We start from the raw sequence: 17836 nt of genomic DNA on the forward strand, positions 1-17836 counted from the left end.
GGTTCACAAGGATGATTCCAGGAATGAAAGGGTTATGATACGAGAAGGCTTTGGGCCTGTACTCACCGGAATTCTGAAGGGTGGGGGGGGGGGGGATCTTATTGAAATCTTTTGAATGTTGAAAGGTTTAGACGGAGTAGATATGGAAAGGATATTTCCCATTGTAGGAGAGTTGAGGACAAGAGGGCACAGCCTCAGGATAGAGGGGTGCCCTTTCAAAACAGAGATGCGGATAAATTTCTTAAGCCAAAGGAATTTGTGGAATTTTTTGCCATGTGGAGTTGTGAATGCCAAGTTGTTAGGTGTATTTAAGGCAGAGATTGATAGGTTCTTGATTAGCCATGGCATTAAAGGTTATGGGGAGAAGTCCAGGAACTGGGTTGAGGAGGAGATAAAAAAAAGATCAGCCATCATTGAATGGCGGAGCAGGCTCGATGGGTCGGATGGCCTAATTCTGCTCCTATGTCTTATGGTCTTATGGAATCATTCTTGTGAACCTCCCTCTGAACCCTCTCCAATGCCAGCCCTTCTTTTCTTAGATGAGGAACCCAAAACTGTTCACAATACTCAAGGTGAGGCCTCACCACTGCCTTATAAAACCTCAGCATCACATCCCTTTTCTTGTATTCTTGAAATGAATTCTAAGATTGCATTTGCCTTTCTCAGCACCCACTCAACCTGCAAGTTAACCTTTATGTTGTTCTACACAAGGTCTACACAAGGGCTCCCAAGTCCCTTTTCATCTTAGATTTTTGGATTTTCTCCCCATTTAGCAAATAGCTTATACATTTATTTCTACTACTATAGGTCATGACCATGTATTTTCCCACATTGTATTTCATTTGCCACTTTCTTGCCGATTCTCTTAATCTACCTAAAGAACTTCTGTAGCCTTCCTGTTTCCTCAACACCATCTGCCCCTCCACCAATCTTCATATCAATCTACTTTCCTCCTTTCTTAAAGAGTGGAGTGCCATTTGCAATTTTCCAGTCCTCTGGAACCATGCCAGAGTCCAGTGATTTTTGAAAGATCATTATTAATGCCTTCCCAATGTCGACTGCTACCTCTTAAAGAATCCTAGGGCACCGTTCATCTGGACCAGGTGACTTATCTACAGTGCCTATTAAAAGTATTTACCTCTTTTGGAAGTTTTCATGTTTTATTGTCTTACAACATTGAATCACAATGGATTTAATTTAGCTTTTTTTGACACTGATCCACCCAGAAAAAGGTTCTTTTGTGTCAAAATGAAAACAGATCTTTAGAAAGTGATCTAAATTAATTACAAATATAAAACACAAGATACTTGAGTGTTTAAGTATTCACCACCTTCAAGTCATTATTTAGTAGTTGCACCTTTGGCAGCAGTTACAGCCTTGAATCTGTATTGATACTATCAGCTTTGCACATCTGGACTCTGCAATTTTTCCCCATGCTTCTTTACAAAACTACTTAAAGTCTTTCAGATTGCATAGAGATCATGAGTGAACAGCCCTTTAAAAGTCCAGCTGCAAATTCTCAATTGGATTGAGGTGTGAACTCTGATTTACCACTCCTGGACATTAACTTTGTTGTTTTAAGCCATTCTTGTGTAGCTTTGGCTTTATGCTTGGTGTGAATGTCTTGCTGGAAAACAAATCTTCTCCCAAGTTACAGTTCTGTTGCAAACTGCACCAGGTTTTCCTCCAGGACTTCCCTGTATTTTGCTGCATTACTTTTATCCTCTACCTTCATAAGCCTTCCAGCACCTGCTATAGTGAAACATCCCCACAGCGTGATTCAGCCACCACCATGCTTCACTGTGAGGATGGTGTGTTCTTTTTTGATGATATGCAATGTTTGGTCTAATGGTGAAAAAGTTCAATTTTGGTTTTAACAGTCCATAGAACCTTCTACCAACCGACTTCAGAGTCTCCCACACGCTCTCTGGCAAACTCTAGCCAAGATTTCATGTGAGTTTGGAGGGCAGAGCTTAGTCAAGATGGCGCTAAACAGCAACTCCTTTGCTTGTATCTTCGGAAACAGCTCTATTTCCATCTTTAATATCTCTATTTTTCCCTTTCAGGGTTCTTTTGAAGACCCTGTACTGGAGTTACATGTTGATGTCGGTTCTTTACGTGGAATGGAACCCGCTCTCGGGATTTCATGACTGGCCATTGTCCGACATGCCAATGGCGCAGCTTAAGAGTTCGGCTCACCTTTGGAAGCCTAGGATCTCGGGGCTCTGGAGACGGGCGGATCAAAGGTCGGTGTCCTGACAGACCGGTGAGTCGTGGGAGCCGGAAGATCCTTGGCTGTGTGGCCAGAGACCCGAGATCTTTGGGCACAGAGTTCGGAAAAGGCGGCGCAATGGACTTTTAACATCGTAAACTAGCGGGTTGTTTGTTATGTCTCCCCTCTCACTGTGACACGGAGACATCTCTTTCTCCCTTATTAGGGAGAGAGAGAAAACTGTGGTATGTCGAATACCGGTGAATATGTAGTCTTTGGAGTTCTGCAAGTCTGTGTCTTTGCAGTTGATTTTGCTCACGCTTGAGTGCTCGGTGATGGGTGCCGATGCTTTAGTTTTGCCTTTGGAGGAGAGAGGATCATGTCTGTTGCCACGGTTCTAACATTTAATTGTCATTCATTCTTTGGGGGCACTCCTCTGTTTTCATGGATGGTTGTAAAGAAAAAGCATTTCAGGATGTATATTGTATACATTCCTCTGACATTGAATGTGCCTTTGAAACCTTTGAGTTATTTCAATAGTGGCTTTTTTTTTACCAATCTCCCATAAAGCTGCGACTGGTGAAGCACGCGGGCAACAGTTGTATGCACAGTCTCTCCCATCTCAGCCGGTGAAGCATGTAACTCCCCCAAAGTTGTCATACGTCTTGCTTGGTGGTCTCCCTCACTTGTCCCCTTTTTGCAGGGTCACCCAGTTTTTGATGATGGCCTGCTCTTTGCAGATTTACAGCTGTGCCATATTCTTTCCATTTCTTGATGATTAACTGTACTCTGCGGAATGTTCAGTGACTTGGAAATTTTCTTGTATCCATCTCCTGACTTGCTTGATCTTCCACAGACCGGTGAATTTTTACTACATTCAATTGAAACACCTTGACTGCATGCAGATCTCCAAAAACAGATCCAATTTAACTAATTATGTGACTCCTAAAACCACTTGGCTGCACCAGTGATGATTTAGTGTGTCTTATTAGAGGGGTTGATTTCTTATGCAATCAATTATTTTGTGTTTTATATTTGTAAATTAACTTCCATCACTTTGTAGAGATCTGTTTTCCCTTTGACACCGAAGAGTCGTCTTCCGTTGATCAGTGTCATAAAGCCAAATTAAATCCATTGTGATTCAATGTCATAAAACAATAAAACATGAAAATTACCAAGGGGCGGTGAATACTTTTTATAGGCACTGTACCTTTAGGTGCTCCAGCTGTGACATAACATGTATGATATGACATTATGCAGGTCAGGGGCACATTATATGGCATTCATATTGGGTATGGTTAACGTTGGCACATAGGAGCAGATAAAATTCACCTCATCTGTTGACCCAACTTGGGGTTAGTTAATCGTCGTTGTTGTCGTGGCTATCCCTCAAGGTCGAGGATGATGGTCTTCGTTCTGTTGATCTACTTATGGGCTCTCAAGTGGCTTATGAGTTCAATTTTGGCTTTGAAAGTTCTTCCGCATTCAGGACAGGTAGTTCCAGATGGCAGATTGGGCTTTGGTTGTTGCTGCCTCTCTTTCCATTTTCTTCTCTTTTCTTCTAATTCTGCACGTCTGTTGGCTTTGAAAGTTGCTGTTCCTTCTTGGATGATGGCTTGCCAGAGTTTCCCGTCCTTGGCATTGGTTTCCCAATTGTTGATGTCGATGTTACATTTCTTCATGTTGGCTTTTAAGACGTCTTTGAATCTCTTCTATTGTCCGCCTCTTTTACGTTTGCCTTCTTTAAGCTGAGAGTAGAAGATTTGTTTTGGCAGACGTTCGTCTTTCATCCAAACAACAAGAAAAATGTCGTGAACAACTTCAACCTTTGTACATGACATTCATTGACCTCACCTAAGCCTTTGACTGGGTATCAAGGGAACTCCTATGGGATGTCCTAGCCACCTATGGATGCCCTGAAAAGTACATTCGAATCCTGAGACTCCTCCACGATGGCATGCTTGCCACAGTCGTGGTCAGCAACAGTAACTGTGAGTCTTTTCAAATTAGATCAGGAGTAAAACAGGGATGAGTGATTGCCCCGAATTTGTTCACCATCTTCATTGCGACAGGCATCCACATTATCAAGGACGACCTACCCCCAGGAATCGAAATTGTCTACAGAACAGATGGCAGACTTTTCCATCTTGCTCGTCTCAAATCCAAAACGAAGACATTCACGAGTTCCAATACGCAGTTGACAACAGTGTCACAGCTCTTTCAGAAAACCACCTACAACAGATTCTGGTTAGTTAATATCCTGTTGTTTATTGGTGAATGCTGCTTCATTACTAGAATTGGATATTGAAAAGATGAATACAATAGTATTGAAAGCTAACAGTCAGATGTTCCCAACCATTTTGATGTCATGGACCAATGTCATTTAGCAAGGTGTTTGTGCCTCCCATGTTGGGAGTCCTTGACAGACTCCTATCAGATGGGCAGCCATTCATGAAGCAGCTGATGGTGATTGGCCCAAGGACCCTCTGGTGAAAAATTTCTGAAGCGATATGTCACAGTGGTGGTAATTGGCTTTGCCAACTGCTACCTTTTTTGTGAAATGTCTAAAATTCCAGTCACTGAAGGATTTTTTAAACAACACTCATTCACTAGTTTGCACTGTACTCAGCCAATTGTTGCCTTGATACTTAGGTCAGTTAGGCCTGATTTATACTCCTATATCAACGCAACGCTGTAAGTACTGCATCACCGCAAACCTTACGCAGAGCCAACGCGAATCCCTATGCCAGAGCCTGATGCGCACCTCTCCCAAAATGTAACTACGCGTCGCAGCAACGCAGAACGCAACAGCTGTGATTGGTCCGCTTGGTAGCATCGCATTTCATCCTATGCTGCAATAGCTTCCCATTGGGTGACTGAAGGGCAGGGAAGGAACTCTGGCTGCAATGCTTTCCATAAAGCTTTACAGACCTCCGAAATTATGGAGGACGCATTTTGCTTTTATGAAAAAAGACGCTCGCTTCTCGTTTACCCCGAGAAAGACTACCATGACCATGAAGCCTTGCACGGGCAGGTGTGTGCGCCATGCGTGACGTGCGCACAAGTATAAATGTTCACAACGCGCATCGGCCACTTGCATAGGTTACGGCGTCGAGTTGATGCAGAAGTATAAATCAGGCTTTATTCTCATGCTTCTGATAATGTCTGTATACGGATTAAGATTATGATAAACTCTTGACTCCGGAGGAGTTGGCAGAAGCTGAACGGTGTTGGTGAGCAGATTACCGATGAGTCAACTAGCCATAAGTACACAGCCTTGCAGGATGTTTACGTACAGTTTATCCTTGACCATGGTATGCGTGAATTCACCATGCCCCAAGTTTGAAGGGCAGTCTGCATTTCTCTTACCTGTGTTTTAAGTATCTTCATGGTGAATTTAGAAGGAATACATTTAGAAAGGTTTGAGCAACAGGAGAGGTGACATTTGGAGTCAGCAGCAGGGCGCAGGATCTTGATAAATATGGTGTGCGGTTTGCAACTCAGCCTGGGTAAAACAGGATGCCAAGATTATAAAACTGTCTGATTCAACCTCAGCGTCTGGCCAGCGGGAGCAATGGTATCTTTGGCAACAGAGAACACCCTTCAGTGGATTCAGCATTCAGTTAGAAGAGAAACTGATTTTTCTGCAAATTGATGTCAGACACTTTAACACCATGGTGATAATCATGTGGTGTAGACAAGTTCTGGGCAGTTAGCTATGCGTGTTATCAGCATACACAGAGGCCGATGATATCCATTCCTGTGGATGATGTCAGGAGGTGCATAATGGGATGGCAGCCAGGATGACGTCCTTGAGGAAATCCAGGGTCGCTGATGATGGTAGAAGAAAGTCCATTGAAAACGTGATGAGTGCATTTAAGGACGAGTGAACCAATCTAATGGAGTTGGCTAAGAGGGAAGGTAGTGAGGGAGGATGGCATATTTTATCTGTCAGATAACCTGGAGAGATCAGGGGTATGAGGACAAGTGATGCAGTGTACTCAACATGAATATCTTCTGATTTTAGATAGAGTAAACTGTAGTTTCAGGGAAGATTATGGAGGTATTATGAGTCATAGCTCCAGATGATGTCTTTGTGGCCCTGGAAACAATTGGACACTTGTATTTTTTTCACTAAGATTATGAATAATGCTTCGGATTATTTTAATGAATACATTGTGGTAGCTGTATGAAACAAAATTTGTTAATCTTGCAAAAATAAATTGGACATTCTGAGGTGCACTACTTTTCTGACTTACTTATGTATTAGAGGACTTAGGATCTTCTGTGATCCCGAGCCCTTTGGGCTTTGGAGATACATCCTCACCACTTGCTAATTTACTTATATTTATACCTTCAGCAAAGTTGGCCACATTACTTTTGGTCCCTTCATCTAAGTCATTAATATCGATAGGGCATTGTAGAGGCCTCCGTGCTAGGCCATGTGGCACCCACTGGTTTCTGATTGCGAATCTGAAAATGACCCCTTTATATCTGACTACTGTCAATTAGTTAAATTGCAATCCCAGTAAATTTATAACACACAACTTTCTTACCCTCTGCATAGCCATTTTTGAGGCACATTATCAAATGCCTTATGGAGATTCAAATATACTTGAACCACTCATTACCTTTACCTGCTCGATTTATTACATCCTCCACAAACTGCAGTCAACTTGTTAAGCACCATGTCTTTTCAGGAAACCACGTTTTACTGCTTGATTGTTATACACTGTTTGAACAAAAACATCCACAACTTCACAAAACATATTACAAGGAAAAGTTTACATTTGTCCTCCTTTAAACATTGATGTTTCTTACCCATGATTCCCTTTGCATTTTCTTCTGGAGTCTGGTGTTGATTGCCTTTTACTTCATAACCTGCATGGTAAACATATTTTAAGTTAATTGAAAACCAGCACAATATGATTAAATTTCTGAATAAAGAACTGACACGTGACATCAATATTTTTGTGAGTTTTTAAGATTGCATGCATTTCAGCTTATTACCACTTTATTTCCTTTCTGAATGTACATATTGGTTAATATTTATCTATTTCAGGTTAATATGAAACATTTTTAAAAAGGTAGACTACAGATAAATTTTTTCCCTCAAAAAAGATTTTGCAACTACAATACATTTGGCTTTTTCATTCTGATTTTTAAACAGACTCCTTCTTTGAAATTTTTAATATTGTCCAGTAACCAGCTCATACATTGGAATCTTACAAATACCTCATCCTGCTGTATAGAGTATACAGATTTTCAGAGATTTGAAGATCTTTTGTGTGACTGACTCAAGAGTAAAACACCTGAGGACTGAAGAACTGAGTGGGAGAAGGAATATCTCCAAATCAGCGATAAGCCAAAGTAGGCGCATTTCTTGCTAGGTTACCTGGGTTAATCATGAGGCTAAAATTTCAAGTTCAAGTTTATTGCCATTCAACTGTATATATGTATACCGCCAAAGCAAACAACGCTGCTCCGGACCAAAGAACACAACGGAGTACATATAACAAACACACAGCAAATAAAGTAATAGTACCACAAACAAATTAATGAATAGTATAATATATTCCAGAAGATTGACATTTAGCATCAGGTACATTTACAACACAAGTCGAAAAGTAAATAGTGTAACACTACTGGCACTTCATAAGTGGTGAGACCTGGGTGGCAGGGAGAGCAGTAGTCTGATGGCCTGACGGAAGAAGCTGTTTTACATCCTAACAGTTATTGTCCTAATGCTCTGCTACTTCCTGCCTGGTGGTAGGGGATCAAAGAGATTGTGGGATGGATGGGAGGGATCCTTGACAATGCTAAGAGTCCTGAGTACATAGCGCTCCTGAAAAAGATCTTAGATGTGTTCAAGAGAGACACCAATGACGTCAAGTTTATTGACCAAGCTCAACATTTAACACAATTATTCCTACATTTCTGATCAAAATCTCCAAAACCTGAGCCTCTGTACAAATGGCCTAATTTTGCTCCTATATATTATGGTCTTAAACTCCAAGGCAGGGCACAAAGTAAATGGCAGGATACTTGGTAGTGTGGAGGTGCAGAGGGATCTCGGGGTACATGTCCACAGATCCCTGAAGGTTGCCTCACAGGTGGATAGGGTAGTTAAGAAAGCTTATGGGGTGTTAGCTTTCATAAGTCGAGGGATAGAGTTTAAGAGTCGCGATGTAATGACGCAGCTCTATAAAACTCTGGTTAGGCCACACTTGGAGTACTGTGCCCAGTTCTGGTCGCCTCAATATAGGAAGGATGTGGAAGCATTGGAAAAGGTACAGAGGAGATTTACCAGGATGCTGCCTGGTTTCGAGAGCATGCCTTATGATCAGGGATGAAGCGAGCTAGGGCTTTACTCTTTGGAGAGAAGGAGGATGAGAGGAGACATGATAGAGGTGTACAAGATAATAAGAGGAATAGATAGAGTGGATAGCCAGCGCCTCTTCCCCAGGGCACCACTGCTCAATACAAGAGGACATGGCTTTAAGGTAAGGGGTGGGAAGTTCAAGGGGGATATTAGAGAAAGGGTTTTTACTCAGAGAGTGTTTGGTGCGTGGAATGCAGTGCCTGAATCAGTGGTGGAGGCAGATACACTAGTGAAATTTAAGAGACTACTAGACAGGTATATGGAGGAAATTAAGGTGGGGGCTTATATGGGAGGCAGGGTTTGAGGGTCGGCACAACATTGTGGGCCGAAGGGCCTGTACTATGCTGTACTGTCCTATGTTGTATACTTCTACTGTAATTTACGGTTTTTATGATGTACTACTGCTGCATAACACGAAATTTCATGACTTATGGCAGTAATGTTAAACCTGATTATGATAATCTCCTCAGCGGTCCTCACAATTGACTGTAGGGTTTTGTGGTTGGATGCCTTGCAATTCCCATACCAGATAGAATCAGAATCAGAATCAAGTTTATTATCACTGGCATGTGATGTGAAATTTGTTAACATAGCAGCAGCAGTTCAATGCAATGCGTAATCTAGCGGAGAGAAAAAAATAATAAATAAAATAAATAATAATAATAAATCAATCAATTACAGTGTATGTATATTGAATAGATTTTAAAAAGTTGAAAAACAGAAATATTGTATATTTTTAAAAAAAGTGAGGTAGTGTCCAAAGATTCAATGTCCATTTGGGAATCAGATGGCAGAGGGGAAGAAGCTATTCCTGAATCTCTGAGTGTGTGCCTTCAGGCTCCTGTATCTCCTACGTGATGGTAACAGTGAGAAAAGGGCATCTCCTGGGTGCTGGAGGTCCTTAATAAGGGAAGCTGCCTTTCTGTGACTGAAATGGTCTCAGGTTCTTTCTGAGACTGAACTGGTCAGGGCACTCTCAATGGTACTTCTGTAAAAATTGTTTAGAATGGTGTGAGGCATGGGGCTGAGATGCCTCAGTGCTTTCTTGACTAATGCAGTGGGTTGAGGTACCAGGTGAAACCTGGTGCTCTTAACTCTGCAGCGAGCAGCCATTCATTTACAGTGAGGAGTTATCAGTCTGCAATCACTTCTTTAGTCTTGACGACATTGAGAACATTGAGATTCAAGTTGTTGTGCTCACATCTTTCTACAATGCTTTACCTCCTGTTTAAAATTATTACACCTTACTACCAGTAACATTTCTAGAAAAAAATAAACTTCAGGGTGTGCATTGCTCTTTTCAGGCTTTCTGCATATTTTAGGTGACTTTTGAGATAGTATCTCCTCTTCATGTTACTGATTTGCTGATCACAAATGAACATAAATTCTGTTTATAGAGCCTTCATAGATTACTTTCCAAATCTGAATGAAGAGTGCAAAGCCATTTGTTCAGGGAAATGCTACTTTCTGAAAGAAAGACTTCACAAGATGAAACAAGCCTCCACAATGTTGTTAGCCTGAGGCATGAGTAGCCTGAGGCATGAGTCAGTTAAATGCCTCTTGGTTCTCATTAACATTTTAAGATTTTCTTAGGAGAGGGAGCTGTTGACGATCTGCTAATCCAGATAAAGATTAGTTTTATTTGTCGCATGTACACTGAAGCATCCAAACATAAAATGTGGTATTTCACAGTTCAAGGACGTGGGATCAAGTGTCGTCATGCTTCTGGCACCAACGTTGCATACCCAAAATTTATTAACCCTAACTTTGGATGTGGGAAGAAACCAGAGCACCCTAAGGAAACCTACATGGTCACGGAAAGAATGTACAAATTTCTTACAGACAGCGGCAGGAATTGATCCCCAATCTTACGGCTGGCACTGTAGAGTGTTATGATAATCATTATGCTACTGTGATTGGTAGGACAAGTTGTCTTACTAATCACGTGAAGAATAGTCATACTTTATTGATCCCGGGGGAAATTGGTTAAATTTGTTAAAGAATTGAACAGTCTCCTAATTTCCTGTCTATACATAAGGTGAGGTTGGAATTTGCACTACAAAAGTACATAACTGAGCAATCCATGTGAAGATACAGTATACTATCAGGTTACACACTCTTCCAGGTGTCGGATCAGGTATCATCACATTCTTGGAAAAGAGTAAACAGTTAAAGTTTCGGGCCGAGACCTTTCATGAGGACTGGAACAAGGATATTAAAAGCCTTCTAACCTTTTTTCTAGTTCTAATAAAAGATCTTGGCCCAAAATGTAAACACGAGGAAATCTGCAGATGCTGGAAATTCAAGCAACACATACAAAAAGTGCTGGTGAACGCAGCAGGCCAGGCAGCATCTATAGGAAGAGGTACAGTCTATGTTTCAGGCTGAGACCCTTTGTTAGTCCTGACGAAGGGTCTTGGCCTGAAACGTCAACTGTACCTCTGCTGCCTGGCCTGCTGCGTTCCACCAGCATTTTTTGTGTGTGTTGGCTCAAAATGTCAACTCTTTACTCTTTTTCATAGATGCTGACTGGCCTGCTGAGTTCCTGTAGCATTTTGTGTGTATTAGTTTGATTTCCAGCATCTGCAGATTTTCTCTTGTTTGTGATCAGCACGTCCTTGGGAACTTGGTATGTTCCAAAACGTGTCGAGCAGCTCATGCTAGTAGCCAGCAGAAAATGCAAGTTCCAGGTACAAACTCCATTGGTGAGTGTGCGATTCTCTGTGTTTTCTTATGGAATGCACAAATGAAGTTTCTGAGAGCTCAGGATAAGAATAGGAAAATCCAGAGGGTTCAGAAAAATAGTGGTAAAAGATGCCGAAGGACAGGCTAAGGAGGTTTTACCACATCAAGCCTCTATGATATTGCTTTGGTGCCTCAGATGTTCACTGAGATATGAAATGCCTGAAAAATCCTAAATAAGATGTTTTTCTTATTTGCCTATTTGGATCCAGTGATATCATAAAAGATATTAGGCAACATTGCCATGAATAGATGATGATGGAGAAAGTGTGCAGGCAGACTAGTACAAGGCTTCATTTTAAGTTGTAAACAAGAATTGTACTCAAAGTTCAAGTTCAATGTAAATTTATGATCGACATATGGATATGTCACCCTGTGATTCATTTTTTGTTGGTATGAAAAAACACAGTAGAGTCAATGAAAAACTACACACAAACACAGACAGACAAACAATCGATATGCAAAAGAAGACAAATTGTATAAATACAAAAAAAACAATAAATAAGTAATAAATAATATTGAGAACAACTTGCAAGTTGCTCAGCATTGCTGGTCATTAAATGGTTGCCATGGCTTAAGAGTTATGGAGCTTTAAAGAAGGTTGAACACATCTGTCAGGCAGACATGATCTCCATCAGCAAAGAAATAACAGGGGTGCAGTGGATGTAATCCTGCCAGTATGTAAGGCCTTTGCACATCTGTACTTCATCTTGCAAAATCGATATTTGCCATTGTCGCAGTAAAACATTTAAGCCAGATGCCTCCTCACCAGGTGCATGCAGAAACATGCGAAGAGGCTCTCATGAGCTTGAATGTTCAAGAGTAACAAAAATTGTCCCACATTAGCAGCAGCAACTGTTTGTATGGCAAATAGGTATGCTTCTCGTAGAATTAGGAAACCTTTAAAGAAAAATACTTTGGGTTGATCACCTGCTGTGAAATGAAACGAAGGTATTGATTGTGTTTGATATTATTCTCTGAACTCACACCAACTAGACAACAAAAGTGAAGTTATTTATATAATTCAAGTCATTTTTTTTTAGGAGATCAGAGGATGCCTTTCCTGGGAATACGTAGATTAGAATTTGAGTGAAGTGAAATTTTAAGTACCTTACCTATTAGTTCATTTGAGCAAGGGTGGAGTGAAGAATCATTTTCACTAAAGTTTATCATACGTAAAATTAAAAAGAAAAATATCATCCAGATTGACTGTAAACTAGTAACTTCAGATGGGGCTATACTACACAGTAGCTGAAATTGGTTCATCTTTTAATTAGTGTAAATGACAGCAGTCTCATATAGTTGTTTCCTTGAGGTGAAAACTTACCAAGACTTTTTGTATTATAGGGTGATTGATTGTAGGTTTTATATCCAACTCCATAAACCACGGTAACAGATATAGACATCAGAAGTGCAACAGTTTCCTTTGAAATCATACTTGAAGGCTTAGTCTGTAAAGGTTTTAATAGAAATTTATTTATAATCACTTACATATGGAATAATTAATATTTAATGGCATAATGAAGTTTACTATCAAAATGAAAATTGGAAGTAACAATAAAACATATATATGGCCAACTACACTAATCTCTTCTGCCCACACAATGTCCAAATCCTTCCATTTTTCTTCACATTCAACTAAGCATCTCTTAAAAGTCGTGAATGTATCTGCCTCTACCACCACCCCAGGCAGTGCACCACTACTCCAGACATCCTCCATAAGATATAGATTTTTGAAAAGTCTTGATTAGGCCAAATAACAGACAAATTAAACCATCATCTCACTGGATATCTCTCTTAGTGTCCATGATTCCAATCATCACTTCAAAATAAATTTGTAGAGAACTATAAAGGGGGAAATATGGATATAAAGTAATCCAACCCATTTGAAACTAATTGAAATCTGTGACATGATGTCTTGCTCCTTTGCATGCTAACGTAATTAAAAATTGAAATGCAACATACCGGCATGTTTTCTCCTCTGAACCGTGTTTCAGTTTTGCATCCCTATTGAATTATTCCCTGATATCTTGGAACATCTGAAGCAGAAATGCTTTCAAAATTATAAATGCTGGTACTTATATATGAGAGACTCCGACATACACAACTGTGAATTTTAAAACTCCTCCCTTTAAATGGAAGTAATAACTATGCAGTTTTCTTTTAACTTTAAAAATGCATCAGGTTGGTGGTTTTGTTCTGGTATGTTGTCTCCCTTCAGACTGGTGTCCAACATGACCATGCAGACAGTTTTCTGCATCTGTGATAAATCTTCAATTTTTTTTTCCAGTATTTCAAATTCTGAGTCCTGAGGGACCATATTGCAATATTTCAGTACTTTCTCACAAAGACATTACTGAAAACATTCTTCAGTTTTTAATGATCTAATCCATGTAAGTTTTTCTTTTAACATTTAATTACATTATAGCTAATCAGAAAACATTGTCCCATTTTAGCCCTGGCCTAATCGCGGGACAATTTACAATGACCAATTATCCTACCAACCGGCGCGTCATTGCACTGTGGGAGGAAACCGGAGTGCCTGGAGGAACCGGTGTGGTCACAGGGAGAACGTACAAACTCCTAACAGACATCAGTGAACCTGGGTCACTGGTACTGTAAAGTGTTGTGCTGACCACTACACTGCCGTGCCACCCTATAAGATTAGAAGTCTTTTATTCACACAGTTTGATAAGTATCTTTGCTGTTATTTGCTCATTTATCTGAAATTACACAAATTACTGATTTAAATATCATAATCAAACTAGCTAATTTGAGTCCTATCCTGAGTCTCTTCACCCCCACGAAATTAGTTTAAACCTTCCCTAACGGCTCTAGCAAACTTGCTCACAAGAGTATTGGTTCCCCTCGGGTTCAGGTACAACCCGTCACTTTTGAACAGGTGATACCTGTTGGGACAGCTCAGCACATCTGTGGATGCGAACTTCCCACTATTCAGGACATTTACAGCGACAGGTGTGTAAAAAGGGCCCAAAGGATCATTGGAAACCTGAGTCACCCCAACAACAAACTGTTCCAGCTGCTTCCATCCGGGCTACGGTACCGCAGCATTAAAACCAGGACCAACAGGCTTCAGGACAGCTTCTTATACCAGGCAATCAGACTGATTAATTCATACTGATACAATTGTATTTCAAAAACCTGAAGCTCTGCCCCTTGCACCAGCTTCTCAGCCACACATTAATTTGCCAAAATGTCCTGTTTCTACCCTTACTGGCACGTGGCACAGGCAGCGATCCAGAAATTACTACCTGGGTGGTCTGGCCCCTCAGCTTTCTACCTAGCTCTCTAATGTCTGTTTTCAGGATTGCTTTATTTTTCCTTCCTATGTCATTGGTACCAGTATGTACCAAGTCATATGGCTTATCTCTCTCCTTCTCCAAAATGTTGTGGACGTGATCGGAGGCGTCCCTGACCCTGGCACCTGAAAGGCAACATGCCATCTGGGTGTCCCGTTCACATCCACACTCTCTCCTGTCTGTTCCCCTGACTATTAAGTCCCCTTTCACTACCGCTCCCCCCTCCTCCCTCCCTTTTGCACACAGACCTTTGCTCAGTGCCAGTAACCCAGTTTCCATGGAATTCCCCTAGTAGGTCATCCCCCACAACAGTATCCAAAGTCGTATACCTATTTTCATACTACCCTGAGATTTATTTTCATACAAGCGTTCACAGTAGGACAAAGAAATACAATAGAATCAATGAAAAACTACACTCAGACTGACAAACAACCAATGTACATATACAAAAAAAACAATAGTACATAAATAAGTAATACTGAGTTGTGGAGGCCTTGAAAGTCTCTAGGTTGTGGAATCAGTTCCGTGTTGAGGTGAGTGAAGTTATCCACACTAGTTCAGAAGCTTGATGGTTGAAGGGTGATAACTGTTTCTGTACCTGCAAGTTGTCTTGGATATTTGACCTCATGCTGAAAGAAGATTATTGATAAAGTAGCTAAAGATAGTTGAGTCTGGGGAACGTCTCTCAGCAACTCCAGTAGTGGTTTCTATGATTGAGGTCCAATAACTACAGCTGTTTTCCTTTGTGGAAGCCATGTCACCAAACTCTGGGTAACTTCTAGATGAACTGGCTTCACTGACTTGAAACCTCATGCAATCAAGTGCTGCCTTTGGGGTAAGTGCTATCTATCATTGTCATCTCACTTCCTGAATGTAGCTTCTTGGTTTACATGTGGATCAAGGCTGCAATGGAGACAGGAGTGAGTCGTCTTAGCAAATTCGAAAATTGGCAATAGGGCGTGGGTTATTGTATTGCAAGTGACATATTCCATCACATTGCTGATGATTGATGTTAAGCTGGTTGGTAAGTAATCACCTTGATTAGCTCTGCTTTTTGAGATTAGGAAATACCCGGGTAATTTTTGGCCAGTTGGTTTAAAAGCAGCTGGGTCTGAGATAAAAGCAAGAGACGCTGCAGATGCTGGAAATCCAGACCAACACACATAAAGTACTTTCAGCCACCCCTTCAAACTGTACTGCTTCCGCCCTCTGCCCTTACATTCTAGGTACGCTCACCTTCACAGCTATACCTCCCCCAATCGAGGTGTTCGATAGCACAGTCAGAGTGTTACTTGGTCCTTTGGTTGTATACCCTCAGATTCTTCTTAGACCATAAGACATAGGAGCAGAATTACGCCATTCAGCCCATGGAGTCTGTTCTGCCATTCCATCATGGCTGATCCTGGATCCTACTCAACTCCATGCACTTGCCTTCTCCCCATATCCCCATATCCTTTGATGCCCTGACCAATCAGGAAACTATCAACTTCTGCCTTAAGTATACCCATGGACTTGTCTTCCACTGCAGTCTGTGGCAGAGAATTCCACAGATTCACTACTCTCTGGCTAAAAAAAAAATTCCCCCTTACCTCTGTTCTAAATTTTGCAGCTGTGCCCTCTAGTCTTGAGTACTCCCACCAGAGAAAACATCTTCTCCACATCCACCCTATCTAATCCTTTCAGCATTCAAGCAACACACATCAAAGTTGCTGGTGAACGCAGCAGGCCAGGCAGCATCTGTAGGAAGAGGTGCAGTCGACGTTTCAGGCTGAGACCCTTCGTCAGAACTAACTGAAGGAAGAGTGAGTAAGGGATTTGAAAGTTGTTCATCAGCAACTTTGATGTGTGTTGAAACGTCGACTGCACCTCTTCCTACAGATGCTGCCTGGCCTGCTGCGTTCACCAGCAACTTTGATGTGTGTTGCTTGAATTTCCAGCATCTGCAGAATTCCTGTTGTTTCTTTCAGCATTCAGTAGGTTTCAATGAGATCCCTGCATTCTTCTAAATTCCAGTGAGTACTGGCCTAAAGCTGCCAAATGTGCCTTATATGTTAACTCCTTCATTCCCATAATCATCCTCATAAACCTCCTCTGGACTTTTTCCAATGACAACATATTCTTTCTGAGAAATGGGCCCAAAACTGTTGGCAATACTTCAAGTGGGGCCTGACTAATGTCTTATAAAGGCTCGGCTTTATCTCCTCGCTTTTATATTCTATTCTCCTTGAAATAAATGCCAACTTTGCATTTGAAATAAATGCTAACTTTGCATTTACAATTTTTACTATAGATTCAACCTGTAAATTAACCTTCTGGGAGTCTTGCACAGGGACTCCTAAGTCCCTCTGCACCTCTGATGTTTGAACCTTCTCCCCATTCAGATAATAGTCCGTGCTATTGTTCCTTTTACCAAAATGCATTATCATACATTTCCCAACACTGTATTCCATCTGCTACTTTTTTGCCCATTCTTCTCATTTGTTTAAGTCCTGCTGCAATTGCATTGTTTCCTCAGCACTACCTACTTCTCCGCCCATCTTTATATCATCTGCAAACTTTGTCACAAAGCTGTCCAATTCCATTATCCAAATCATTGACAAACAATGTGAAATTTAGTGGTCACAATACTGACCCCTGAGGAACACCACTAGTCACTAGCAACCAACCAGAAAAAAACCCCCTTTATTCCCACTGCTGCCTTCTGGCTGTCAGTCATTCCTCTATCCATGCCAGTATCTTTCCTGTAATGCCATAGGATTTTATCTTTTCAGCAGTCTCATGTGTGGCACTTTATCAAATGCCTTCTGAAAATCCAAGTAAATGACATCCACGGCTTCTCCTTTATCCAGCCTGCTTGTTACTTTCTCGAAGAACTCTGAACAGATTTGTCAGGCAAGATTTCCCTTTACAGAAACCATGCAGACTTTGACTTTTTTTTATCATTAATGTCCCAAGTACCACGAAACCTCATTGTTAATAATGGTATCCTGCTTTATATTATTGGCTAGTTTGCCCTCATATTGCATATTTTCCCTTCTTATAGCTTTTTAGTTGCCTTTTGTTGGATTTTAAGAGCTTTTCAATCATCCAACATCCCACTCACATTTGCTATCTTATATGCCCTTTCCTTGGCTTTTGTGCTGTCCTTAACTCCTATGTCAGCCATGGTTGCCTACCCCT

General features: G+C 41.0%; 2 protein-coding genes across 2 annotated transcripts in view; one reads left to right on the forward strand and one right to left on the reverse strand.

Annotated features, from left to right (window-relative positions):
• Positions 1-17836, forward strand: part of nt5dc1 (5'-nucleotidase domain containing 1) — a 673759-nt gene that overhangs the window by 216671 nt on the left and 439252 nt on the right. The window lies entirely within an intron of this gene.
• LOC140194181 (uncharacterized) overlaps positions 1-17836 on the reverse strand; it is a 125847-nt gene that overhangs the window by 50908 nt on the left and 57103 nt on the right. The window contains exons 6-8 of the mRNA XM_072251688.1: positions 12664-12787; positions 7034-7093; positions 2200-2318 (exon numbers count right to left, since the gene is read on the reverse strand). Of these exons, the coding sequence (XP_072107789.1) occupies positions 2200-2318; positions 7034-7093; positions 12664-12787 (303 nt within the window). The remainder of the gene's footprint in view (positions 1-2199; positions 2319-7033; positions 7094-12663; positions 12788-17836) is intronic.

The sequence above is a fragment of the Mobula birostris genome, chromosome 2 (genome assembly GCF_030028105.1).
Source record: "Mobula birostris isolate sMobBir1 chromosome 2, sMobBir1.hap1, whole genome shotgun sequence".
In the NCBI taxonomy this organism is placed as follows: Eukaryota; Metazoa; Chordata; class Chondrichthyes; order Myliobatiformes; family Myliobatidae; genus Mobula; species Mobula birostris.